Here is an 11,522-nt window from a genome sequence, read left to right on the forward strand (position 1 = left end):
GGAGTGGGCCTGTGACCATTCTCCACATCTGCCAACAGAAGGAACAGAGGAAAGCTGGGCAGCTCTGTAGAGGCGTGGGGATGGCACTTTAGGGACAGCTTGAGCTTTCTGGGAGAGACAGCCTGGGAAATTAACACGAAAGCTTCATCTTGTATATGGAAGCTGGATGCTTGTGAAAGGGGCCGCGTGTGTAGTACAACTATTGTTAGCTCTGTTTCCAGAGCGGATTCTTCCTGCCCCATCCTCCATCGCAGGGGCGCCCTGAACACCCAGCTGGGGTGAGGGTGTTGCTGCTGGTGGTGGTGAGAAGGGGTGGGGGGAGGGGAGACAAGGGTCTGGAGGTCTGTGGGCTGGGACTGCGGGGAGGGAGGTGGTCCACGGAGTGGGAAAGGTCTGAGCATCAGAAGTCCTTGCAATCCCCGTTCCAATCCGCTTCCAGCAAAGTTGAACCTGAAGCAGTATTTCCTGTTTGCTCATTCTTCCGCACGGGCCGCCGCTCCCTCTGGCAGGATCGGAAGGCAGCTAAGGCGGGAGGCATCCAGGTAAGGCTGGGGAGGGAGTTCTCTGCATTGTGTTGGAGGCAGGCGTCGGGGATGAGAAGAATTAATCCCACGTGGGGAAGGCGGCCGGGACTACGGGGAAAAGGGAGAGGGACGGTGTACACTCATGCTTTTCATTACCCGCGGGAAGATGGATGGTTTTCACGGACGGTTGTCTAGGCGCCCGGGCTCGCTATAGGGAGACGTCAGAGCTCTCGGGTCCGCGGTGGAGGAGCCCCCGACCCCCCCGACCCGGCTCCCATATAAAGTCGGGGCTTGGCGAAGGCGGCAGCAGCGGCGCGGACGACGGCGGAGCTCCCCGAGGTCCACGTCCTGCGGTCGCTCCTCGGTTTGGGAAGCGCACCCGGGAGCTGCCCGTCGGGACCATGCGCTGCCGCGAACTGCCGCTCGTCCTGCTGGCGCTGGTCCTCTGCCAGGCGCCCCGGGCCCCCGCCGCGCCGGTGCGGGCGGCCGGAGAGACCGCGCTGGCCAAGATGTACCCGCGCGGCAACCACTGGGCGGTGGGTGAGTGTCGGCGCGCGCGAGCCCCGGGCGGGACCCGTCAGCGCCGGGGGCCGTCTCCCCTCTCTCAGCGTTTCTGGGTCCCGGCTTTGGGGGCTGGGTTTGCTCCGACCTTTCTCCCCAAACTCCCCATCCTTCCCCGTCCTGGCCAGCCGGCAGCCAAGGGCTGGCCCCTGGGTCTTCCCTCTTCCCCAGGCACCCGAGCCAGCGCGCAGCTCTCCAAGCACCCAACGCCACGCGAAGATCCCCTTCCCTCTACACCTACCCAACACCCCCTTTCCCGGCACCGTCTCTCCCCGAACACCTTTAGGAAGCCGGGTTCCCGAGAGCGCCTCGGACCCCTGGTCCAGCCCGGCGTGAGCCCAGGCTGCGCCGTTGCGCCCCGCAAAGCCGCTGGTGGGGGACCTTAACCCTGTTCAGCGAGCAGTGCCTGAATCTCGCCTTTGTGGCTCTTCTGAATTTTCTCAGTCCTCCTGCCTCTGCGGCGATTGTTTTTTCTCTGCCCAGCCCTCCCGCCTTCCATCCAGAAGCCTGCGCTCCGGTAATCGCGCCTGCTCTCCACGCTGACCCTGAGCCCTGCTTTCCTCCGCCTCTCTGGACCTAGACGACCTCACCCTCCCCTCGCTCCTTTTCCGTTCCTTCTGCTGCTCTAGGCATGGGCTGGGAGGTTCGCTCATCCTGGCCCCAGGGCTCCCAGCGACGTGTAACTGGGAGGCAGGTAGCAGTTCTGAAACCTTGCGCTCACCCAATGTCACCCTGGGGATCTCGCAACGTCAAACAGCCTCTGGCAAATGCAAAGCGCCCAACTTCCTCAGAAACCATAAAGCCAACTACAGCAACCCCAACATTTCCTGGGGTGGGGGGCGGGGGCTGGTCATCACTAATGAGATTTAAGGGTGGTGGTGGGGTGGTGCTGGTGGTGCTGGTGGTGATGGTGATGGTGGTGGTGATGGTGGTGATGGTAATGGTAATGGTGATGTGATGGTGGTGGTGATTATGGTGGAGGTGATGGTGATGGTGGTGGTGGTGATGGTGATGGTGGTGTTTTTATATGTTTGTTTCTATTTCCTTAGTTATCTGTGTAGAGAAGGGGAGGGTGTGTTGGAAAGATACTTGCTAATTCGTATACATCAGACAACTCTCAGGTTCTCTGTGTGAAGACAGGATGACTTCATGGAAAGGAGTCAGGCTGGAACTGTCACTTCCTCAGCATTTCCATGTTGTGGCCGCTTCTGTGAGAGAATCGGAAAGCTCCTGGTTGCAGCAGAGTAGTTCGCATTGTCGCTGAGTCATTGGCCAAAGCCGGCAGCCTGGGTGAAAGCATTTGTGGTCTCTGAGGGGCATGGGAACCCAGAAGTCTGGTGTGGAGAGGAAAGGCTGGGATTAGCGAAGATGAAAAGCAAAACCAAAAACAACCAAGAAAGGACACGTGGGTGTTAAGGAAGCCAAACCTATGACTGATGCTTAAAAAGGCTCCTGGGACCTTAGAGCTAGTGGCCAGTGTCCAGGCCAGCCACCATCTGGTCGCCTGGGAAGGTGAAATGAAACTTCCAGACTTCCAACCTCTTTTTGCTCATCCATATTTTTTGTCCTAAAAAGGCTTTATTACTAGGTAACCCTTACAGGCCAAAAGGAGGACAAGAGAGTTAGCTGAGCAGTTAGATAGAACCATGTCATTTCTGGTGCAAGCCAACCCTGATTGCCGTAGTTTCAGAGTATATCTGCCTCCAGGGAGTTAGGGTGCCTGGCATTAATCACCCTTTGTGGTGGTGTGTGGGCATTCCTCACCCAAAAGCATACAGTCCAGTGGCAACCTTAAATTTTCTTATTGCTCTCAGACACACTCTTTTTCCTTTTTCTCCCTTGGCTGGCTGTGCAGAGTTGAGGAAGAAAAAGGAAAGAGAAAGGAGAAGGAGAAACTCACATTTGGGTCTAAAATGACATTGTGGTTGAGCAAAAGTTGCCTTTGGGTAGACATGCTCTCGGATGGAATGTGAGCTTTTCACAAGCAGGAATAATGTTCGGTTTTGAATGTAGCTTGCCAGTCTTCTAAGTAAATGCTTGTGGTCTCTGTCAGGGAGGAGGGAGCCTGAACACCTGTGCTCAGCTACACAATGGCTTGACATTGTCATGCTATTCCAGAAACTGAAATAAAGTTTAAGTATCTGTCCAGAGACACTAGCTCCTAGAAGTACTTAGCACTTTGTCTTAATGGGTCATTTCCTGATTTTGAGTAATCTTTAAGTTTGAGTTCAAGAAAGTTGTGTTTCAAACCTGCTATTTTAGTGGTATTTTTAAGTGAGACAAAGGCCTTTTTTCCCCCTGGCCATGGTTTTATTTTTTTCAAGTGCCTGTCTTTTGGCTATGCTGAGATTTCCACTATTATGATATGAACAGATAACAAAAGATGACGGGAGAAGAGGTGGAAGTGGGCATAGCATCCAAGTTGCCATAGAGATGATTATTTGGTGGACAGGTGCCAGCTCACCAGTGAAATAGAACCCAGTGAATGTGTGTTTCCCTGTGATGTTATAGATGGTACCCTCTTCTTTTTTATTTATTTTTATTTTTTAAAAATATATATTTTATTGATTATTTTTACAGAGAGGAAGGGAGAGGGATAGAGAGAAATATCAATGAGAGAAAAACATTGATCAGCTGCCTCCTGCACATCCCCTACTGGGGATGTGCCCACAACCAAGGTACATGCCCTTGACCGGAATCGAACCTGAGACCCTTCAGTCTGCAGGCCGATGCTCTATCCACTGAGCCAAACTTGTTAGGGCAGTACCCTCTTCTTCATGACCAGTCTGTGGATCTGGGAGTGGGAGTCAGAACACTGCCCACTTTCCAAATATGCAAATATTAACAACTCAAGAAAAGGTCCCAAGGATCTACAGGATGTCTCCCAAAAATGTATATATACTTTAACAGCTGAAAGCTGAATTTCAAAAATAAAATGTATTGTAATAAACACTGCCTTTATAATTATTTAAAGCATGTGTATACATTTTTTGAGGGACATCCTATGTGTGAAATCCATCACAGATGGTTTTTAGAAAAGTCCACAAAATTATTCAGGCCTGACAAAAATGCAGTTCTTACTTGTGGAAACATCTCCAGTCCCCCTCTGTCTCATGGGCAATAATGCCTTTCTCCTTTCCAGCACGCTAACAGGATGATAGGATGTGATGGAAGGCAAGAGGGACTGAGGTCATTACTGGGAGCCTCAGATTCTAATCCTGCTTTTCCATCATCATGATTCAATTTTCTCCATGTACATAAAGCCAAATGCCTTGCTACTTCCTGGGAAGTTCTGCAACATAATCACTGTTCTGGCTAAATGCAAGGTTATTTAGTGGCTCTCTGGGCACCAGGTTGACCAAGCAGACAAGTGAGGAGTCGATCACTCAGGATTCCTTTAGTGGGGACAGGGTCCTCAATAGGGAGGCCTGAAATTGTGTGACGTGTCTTAAGTGACGTGACAAGTGCTCTCACTGCTGAGCAGTGAAACCTCAGTTGAAGGCTCCCCAATACTCACAGAATTAATTTTCTGAGTCACATAATCAATCATGATATATGGCTACATGATTCCTATTTTAAAGATCATATTAGAAAGCCTTTTGCAGACCTCATTCTTATCACAGACCCTGGAATGATTTCTCACTGCCTTATATTCTTAGGAAGTTCAAAGACTTCGAAGCAGTATAGTATAGTAGAGTCTGGACTGTGAGCTGTTGTTTTTTTTTTATTGTTTAAAGTAATACAAATAGTAGTACATATGTCTCCTTTTGTGAGCTGATTTTAATCCTAGAATCTTTGCTTACCTGTGTGACCACTGGCAAGTCTCTTTTTCATCAGACTTACTACAGGGTAGATCACATGAAATGACCTGCACTTAGACATCTTATAAACAGCACACTGTAATACACAATGACGTCATAGTGAGGGCTCCTCTTGGTGAAGAGAGATGCTTGGAAGAGGTTCTTTCTATTTTGTATGACTGAGGTCTGTCCAACATTATTCCCATGATGTTTGCTTTAAATACTTCTAATGTCAGTCAGCATTGGAGCCACAGAGAGCTCTTACCTGTGACCTTTAAATCAAAAGCACGATAGTTTTATTAATATTAGACATTTGAAAATACTATATAAGCTGATCATAGAGAGATGGGGAAAATCAAATGAAGAAAGTAAATAAGATAATGTGAGAATATTTAAGCAGTGGGCTAAAGTGCTCAGAATGCAGACCTTGAATTCCCTGCCTCCTTTGACCCCATGGCTGTCCCCACTTGCATTCATGAATTTGCATGGTTTTAGTGATTTGGCCTTCTGCACCGCAACTTTTGTTAATTTACCCGGCACGTGTACTTCCCTAGAGCCTTCGGTAGACATTCGCTGCCCACGTTAGACATCCCAGAGAAAATCCTGCATTATGTGGCTGGGAAGTGTTGGTCAGAGCTTGTTTTCAACCAGTTTTTCATTACATGCTTTACAAACTGTAATTTCTAGGTGACGCTTCCTAGATTCAATCTCAGCTAAGTTCTGAGAAAGTTTAAATGAAAAATTCCTTTGGTACATTTGTATTACAGATAAGAGATAAACAACACCCCCGCCCCTTTTTAAAAATCACACAAAGAAAAGCATCGAGACTTTTCTTCGCAGTAGCAATTTCAAATCGGCGGGGGAGGATGTTTCAATTCCACCATTCAGTTGGGAATGGAACTCAGCGCACACAGAATTGGTGGTAGAATTTTAGATATGGAAGGTTCCCTATATTTCATTTAGTCCAACCTGTTCATTTTATATTTGAGGAATTGAAGACTGGGGAGGCTAGATGACTTGGCAGAGGTCACCTAGCTCGTTAGCAGAGGGGCTGGGACCATACCCTGGGTTCCAGAGCTGCAGGTCTGAATTCTGTCCAGTTCACTTCTCATTTTGAATAGAAAGCAAAACCAATCATCTATGAACTAACTCTAATAATAAAATGCTATTTATTCTGCATTTAAGAGGAAGAAGCACAAACATAATTGGGGTCCTTTTAAATTTCTCATTCATTCATTGCTCCAGGTTAAAGTTGTGGCGTTCTGTGTTTGATTTTGTCTTTTACAGGGCACCTAATGGGGAAAAAGAGCACAGGAGAGTCCCCATATGTTTATGAGGGAGGGAGCCCGAAGTACCAGCTGCGGCAGCACATCCTGTGGGAAGAAGCTGCGAGGACTCTGCTAGGCCTCATGAAAGGAAAGGGGACCGGAAGCCACCAGTCACCTCCTCAGGGCACCCCTGGGTATTCTCCAGTCTACTCCGGATTCCAATTCCGAGGATAGCAGCAACTTTTCAGATGTAGGTTCAAGACTCAAAGGTATAAGGAACCTACTGGGAAAGTGCAGGGGGTGGCGGGGGAGGTATTTGGGGAGAGTTGGGAGGAAAGGTTGAGCGGAGAATAAAATTGTTTACAATGCAAACCTTCACAGCCACTGCATTAGGCCAATACCAATACACGCTAAGGAAATTAGTAGACAACTGCTGCGCCATCTTTTCTTTTCAACATAATAGATTGTTTTTCCTCTTGGCACATAAAAATGCTGTGGTTTCAAAACTCCAGTTTAGGGGTTTTACTAGGAATTGTGTGTACTAGCAACTGTGCATGGATGGAATGTTTTTAATCTTCCAGGCCCAACCAGAATATTTTGCTAGTGAGGCCATCTTTGAGTAAATCTCTGTGGGTCTACAGGTAGGGTGTATTTTTGATGGACACGGGAAAGAGCCTCTTCATAGATGTTTTTAGAAGAGAGCATTCTTATTTGTGACCTTTTATGCAAAATGACACTTCTTCATTTTTGTTCCAAGATTACTGATTTCAGGGTTCATCCTAATATTTCAAAACTTGTTGAACATACCTAAGGGCAACTGATTTGCCCTGTATATGATTTTATGGAGGACAGAGAACAGCAATTCTACCAAACTGGCATTGGTTAGATACAAGGACAGTCAATGAGTTAAAAGAGAGAAGAAAATGTGTAGGAAGAAGATGAAGCAGCTGAAAATGAAGTGATTCTCATTAACTGTTAAGAAGCTTCCATGAAATTTATGATAAAAGGCAAAAATAATTGGAATACTAGAAATATTAATAATAGCCAATTTTATTGAGTGTTCACTATACTCTAAGTACTGGGAGAAGCAGTTGATCTCCATTTGATCTGTTAATACCCACAGCAATCTTAGGAGGAAGATTCAGGAAAATTCTATTCTTCTCTCCATTGTAGAGTCTCCGTGAGGAAACTGAGATGGTCACACAGCTGTTCCCTGGTAAAACCAGGACAGGAGCCTGTGCTGTCTGCCTGGACAGTGTGTTGCCAGGACAGACATCTTCTGAGGCACTGTCCATGTTGATACTATGTAGGAAGGATGCAGGATGCAGTAGCGCCATGCTCCTCCCTTTTTTGATAAGAAACAATACTGACTTTCCGTCACAGAGCTTGGGGAGCTGGCTCCTTCACTTCGTCATGGTGGCCAGTTCTTTGATTGATGGTCCCTCTCCAGAGGCTTGGGATGGCTTTGCCAACCCTCAGTTTATTCTCCGGAAGGAGCTCTGTGCTTCACTGCCCTTTGGTCCACTGTAGATTTTTTAGGCTCAACTCAAAACAAAAATGCATTTGTTGCATTAAGCACTTAGAAAGAATGTCTCTGGAAGCCTTTATTCAGAAAGAAAATCTGGATTAAGTCAACCAATACAGAAATAAGTATTAATCCATATAAAGCCTCGAGTGATTCTCTTGCCCACACCTGTATGATACCAGCTTCCCGTGTGTGTGTGTGTGTGTGTGTGTGTGTGTGTGTGTGTCACAGGGCTCTGAGGGCTCTAAGGACTCTAGCAATTAGTGACAGACTTCTTAGCTTCTGGCTGGACAGACTTTTTCTTGGACAAGTATTTTGTGGGACATCCCATGGATGGATGGCCAACAGCAGTGCCTTCTCTTTTGTCTGAAGAGTAATACCAATCACCACTACAAAACCCTCTAAAATACTTTCACAAACACTGACATGGACTTACCTTCATAGCTCATTCATAAAATACACACACAGTCATGGCATTCATCTGTAGTGCCTCACTTTTGAATTAAACAGCAATATCCACTTTGAGTTGCTTTTCACCCCAAACCAGGCTCTGCATAACTTTGGATTGTTATGAAAATTCAACTCCTTCCTCAAGGATGGAAACTTTCCCATCATAGTCAGAAGACTATTCTGTAAGCTTGAAGGCAGTTACCAAAGAATAGCTCCAATAAGGTCTCTGAGTGGCAGTAGCGTGGGGTGGGTTGAGTGGACCATCACAGAGAGTGACTGCTTCAAGGGGACAATATTTACCAGTATTCAACATGATCTGAAAAGTCAACTTGATATAATCAGGCCTTATTTTTCTACTATATCTGTTTATGCCTTGTTCTTGTTACAAGTTTAGAAAACCCATCCTGTTTCAGTCCACATCGAGTTGAATAATTAGCTATTGTAAACATTGCTACCATTCTTTTGAATATATTTCCTGACAATATGAAAAATGAATTCAACAGTTTTTTATGTGCATGGAGCACACAACTTAGAGCTCCCTTGGCTTTGGAAATTCCACCTCAATGAAAGTATGCTGTCATAAAAATTGAGAACATCTTATAATTGTCTTATTCACAAAGAGGGCATGCCAAGAGAATTGTTTCTATTAGAAATCCATATATCTCTCCATGTTAGAAGGAAGTTTAGTAACTTAGCTAGGCATTACCAGAATTAGCAGCAGGAGTTCTCAGAGGTGAAGGACTTGTCTTAAAATTAATAACTATCCACATATGCTCTCCTCTCCCCCTTCGGTAAAAAGACATCAAGTCCTATTGCCAATTCTCCCAGAGCTGTAGTTAGAAATGCTGAGCATTTCTTAGGTTTTGATGGCAAGGATATTGACTTAATTCAGAAAAGATCTGTGCAAATGTGCACTGAATCTACTAGGTAGATACAATATCATGGCAAACAAGCTCAGAAATTATGGCCAATCATTTTCAAGGTTAAACTTAATTTTCTTTTAACTATATCCTTCTTACAAAAATGAATGGAACTTTGATGCTGTGGTTTCTGTAACATAAAAACAGTGTTTAGGTTGGCCAACTCCAGGGCCTAATCCCTAATCCTGCATGTGGTTGTGGATTGTCCTGAGTTTCAGTAAAGGTTGAAGTTGGTCTTTGGGTTCCTCTTGTCATTTAGACCCAGTTCATTATTCTTTGTAGCCTTATGGTTTTTCTCTCTCTTATTTGGTGGATAGGAAAGGGACTTGAGGAATGCGTTGCCAAAGCTGGTATGGAAAGGAAGGAAATGTTGCACGTTTGCCCTCACTTTTAAGAGACTGCTCCCATTGTCCCATCAAATTAGTATAGAGAATAGAAAAGTTTTACTTATTAATATGTGAACTGCTCCAAAGGAAGCTCCAAATATAGGGAAAGCAACATGCAACCAAAAAGAACTAAAAATCCCCTGACCACCCTGACAGTTTCCATTAAGGAACAGAGGAATGTTGTCCTCCTCACACCCCTCCTACCTCTAGGTCCTTGATCTTCCTGGGGTACACAATTCTTATCCTTGTAGCTTTACTTCCTCTCCCTGAGCCAAACCACTCAAATTTAATATTTTCCACCAATGGGAGGACTTCTATGGATTATTTCCCATGTCCTCAGCTGGCCCCTTTTATGACCTGTGGCTCATAATGCCAGGTGGGTAGCAGCATCTTCAGGCAGGTTGGCAACCCTTAATAGTGCATCCTGGGCTCATGGAGGAGAGCAAAGCTAACTGGCTTGGGTGGGAGTTGAACCCCAGGCCCTGGCCTCATTAGCACCTGGCCAAGCATTGAGCCATAGAGCAGGTAATTTCTATTATGAGAAAATCAGTTTTGTTATTAGGAACAAATGGCTGGTCTGGATGCCAGAGAACCTGAATTTCCAGAATTATGCTCTTGAAAAGCATAATAAGCTCTAGTCTGGATGAAAAGTGTTTTCTTGCCTCAGTGCCTAAAGGCTGCTATAGAATGATAGCTTTTCATTCTTCTTCAGTCTTGGTTAATTTGAACTGAAGCCACAACAAGCAAACCACAATCAATGGAGAACTGGCAGAAACCCATATAGCCTTGTCTTCCCAAGTTGCTCACACTGCTACCACGTATATTCATGGGTTTATGATATATAATTGTGTAATTCACAAATTGATTCATGTAAGGAGGTATTGCCAAAAGAAGCCAAGTAAGAATTAAGGTTCCACATTCCCTAATAGTCCCCCTAACCAGCTGCTATTTAGTCACAATTCCTGGAGATAATACATTTAATTGTTAACATTAGTCAAAATATATTAGAGTGCAAGTTAAGCTGATATAACAAAAAGACCCCAAAAATATAGTGGCTCCCAAAAGAGAGGAAGTTTGTTTCTCTCTCGGGACAGCTATGGTTTTGGAGCATTAACATGCTCACTCAGAACACCTGAGACTCGTGAAAGCACAGATTGCTGGGCCTCACCCCCACTGGTTCCAATTCAGTCTGTCAAGGTGACCTAGGTCCTAGGAGTTTGCCTTGCTAACTAGTCCCATGTGATGCTGATGGTTTGTTGGGAATGGAGTTACGTCAAGTATAACTAACTACATTTGCTTAACTCTTTCTAATGTTTTTTTATGGTGCTGATCTCTCTGCTCCAGGTTCTCAATGTGGAGGAAGGAACCCCCAGCTGAACCGACAATGACGGCCTCTCTCAAAGAAGCAAAACAGAACCCTTGAGAATGCATTCCACAGGCATCAATTCTACTGGCTCATCCACCAGATTTCCTTTGTGCAAAATACTTAACTATTCTTGTATCTTTCAACCTTGACTAAATCCATGGTTTTCAAGCAGCATCTTCTGATTTGAATTTGTCTTCTGTGAAATTATTGTCCATAAAGAGTCTTCCAAGTAATGCTCTTGGAATTTAGCCTCTGTGTCAATTACCTTCCAGTCTCTGACCTGTTACCATTCACAATAAAAGCTTAAACACACCGTCCAAAGGGCAGGTAGTTTTATTTCAATTCCTAATGAGAGGACAGTGTGGCAGAGATTAATAAAAAACCTGATAATGAACTTGTGTGCTCATTGATGAAGGCTGAATTTTGAGTTCTCCCTTCTGGTGGCCACTTACTGAATCCTTGCAGTGACTTACAGACTTTCTAGAGCAGTGGTTCTCAGCCTTGGCTGCACATTAGAATCACCTGGGAATCTTTTTAAAATCCTGATTTCTGGGCCTCATCCTCCGGAAATTCTGTTTCTTTGTTATGGGGTGGGGCCACAACATTAGTAACAAAGAAACAGAATTTCCAGAGGATGAGGCCCGAAAATCAGGATTTTAAAAGATTCCCAGGTGATTCTAATGTGCAGCCAAGGCTGAGAACCACTGCGCTAGAGGCTACTG

General features: G+C 45.4%; 1 protein-coding gene across 2 annotated transcripts; it reads left to right on the top strand.

Annotated features, from left to right (window-relative positions):
- Window positions 1-640: 640 nt before the first annotated feature.
- Window positions 641-11,117, top strand: GRP (gastrin releasing peptide). 2 transcript variants are annotated; one of them, XM_081097605.1, is made up of 3 exons: window positions 641-1,064; window positions 6,173-6,403; window positions 10,779-11,117. In XM_081097605.1, the coding sequence occupies exons 1-2, from the start codon at window positions 695-697 to the stop codon at window positions 6,385-6,387; spliced, it is 585 nt and encodes a 194-aa protein (XP_080953731.1). In that variant the 5' UTR covers window positions 641-694; the 3' UTR covers window positions 6,388-6,403; window positions 10,779-11,117. The 2 variants fall into 2 exon arrangements, with proteins under 2 accessions (XP_080953731.1, XP_080953732.1); XM_081097606.1 differs by having other exon boundaries at window positions 807-1,064; window positions 6,173-6,422.
- The last annotated feature ends 405 nt before the right edge of the window (window positions 11,118-11,522 follow it).

The sequence above is a fragment of the Myotis nattereri genome (genome assembly GCF_964212035.1).
Source record: "Myotis nattereri genome assembly, chromosome: 8".
NCBI classification, from domain to species: domain Eukaryota; kingdom Metazoa; phylum Chordata; class Mammalia; order Chiroptera; family Vespertilionidae; genus Myotis; species Myotis nattereri.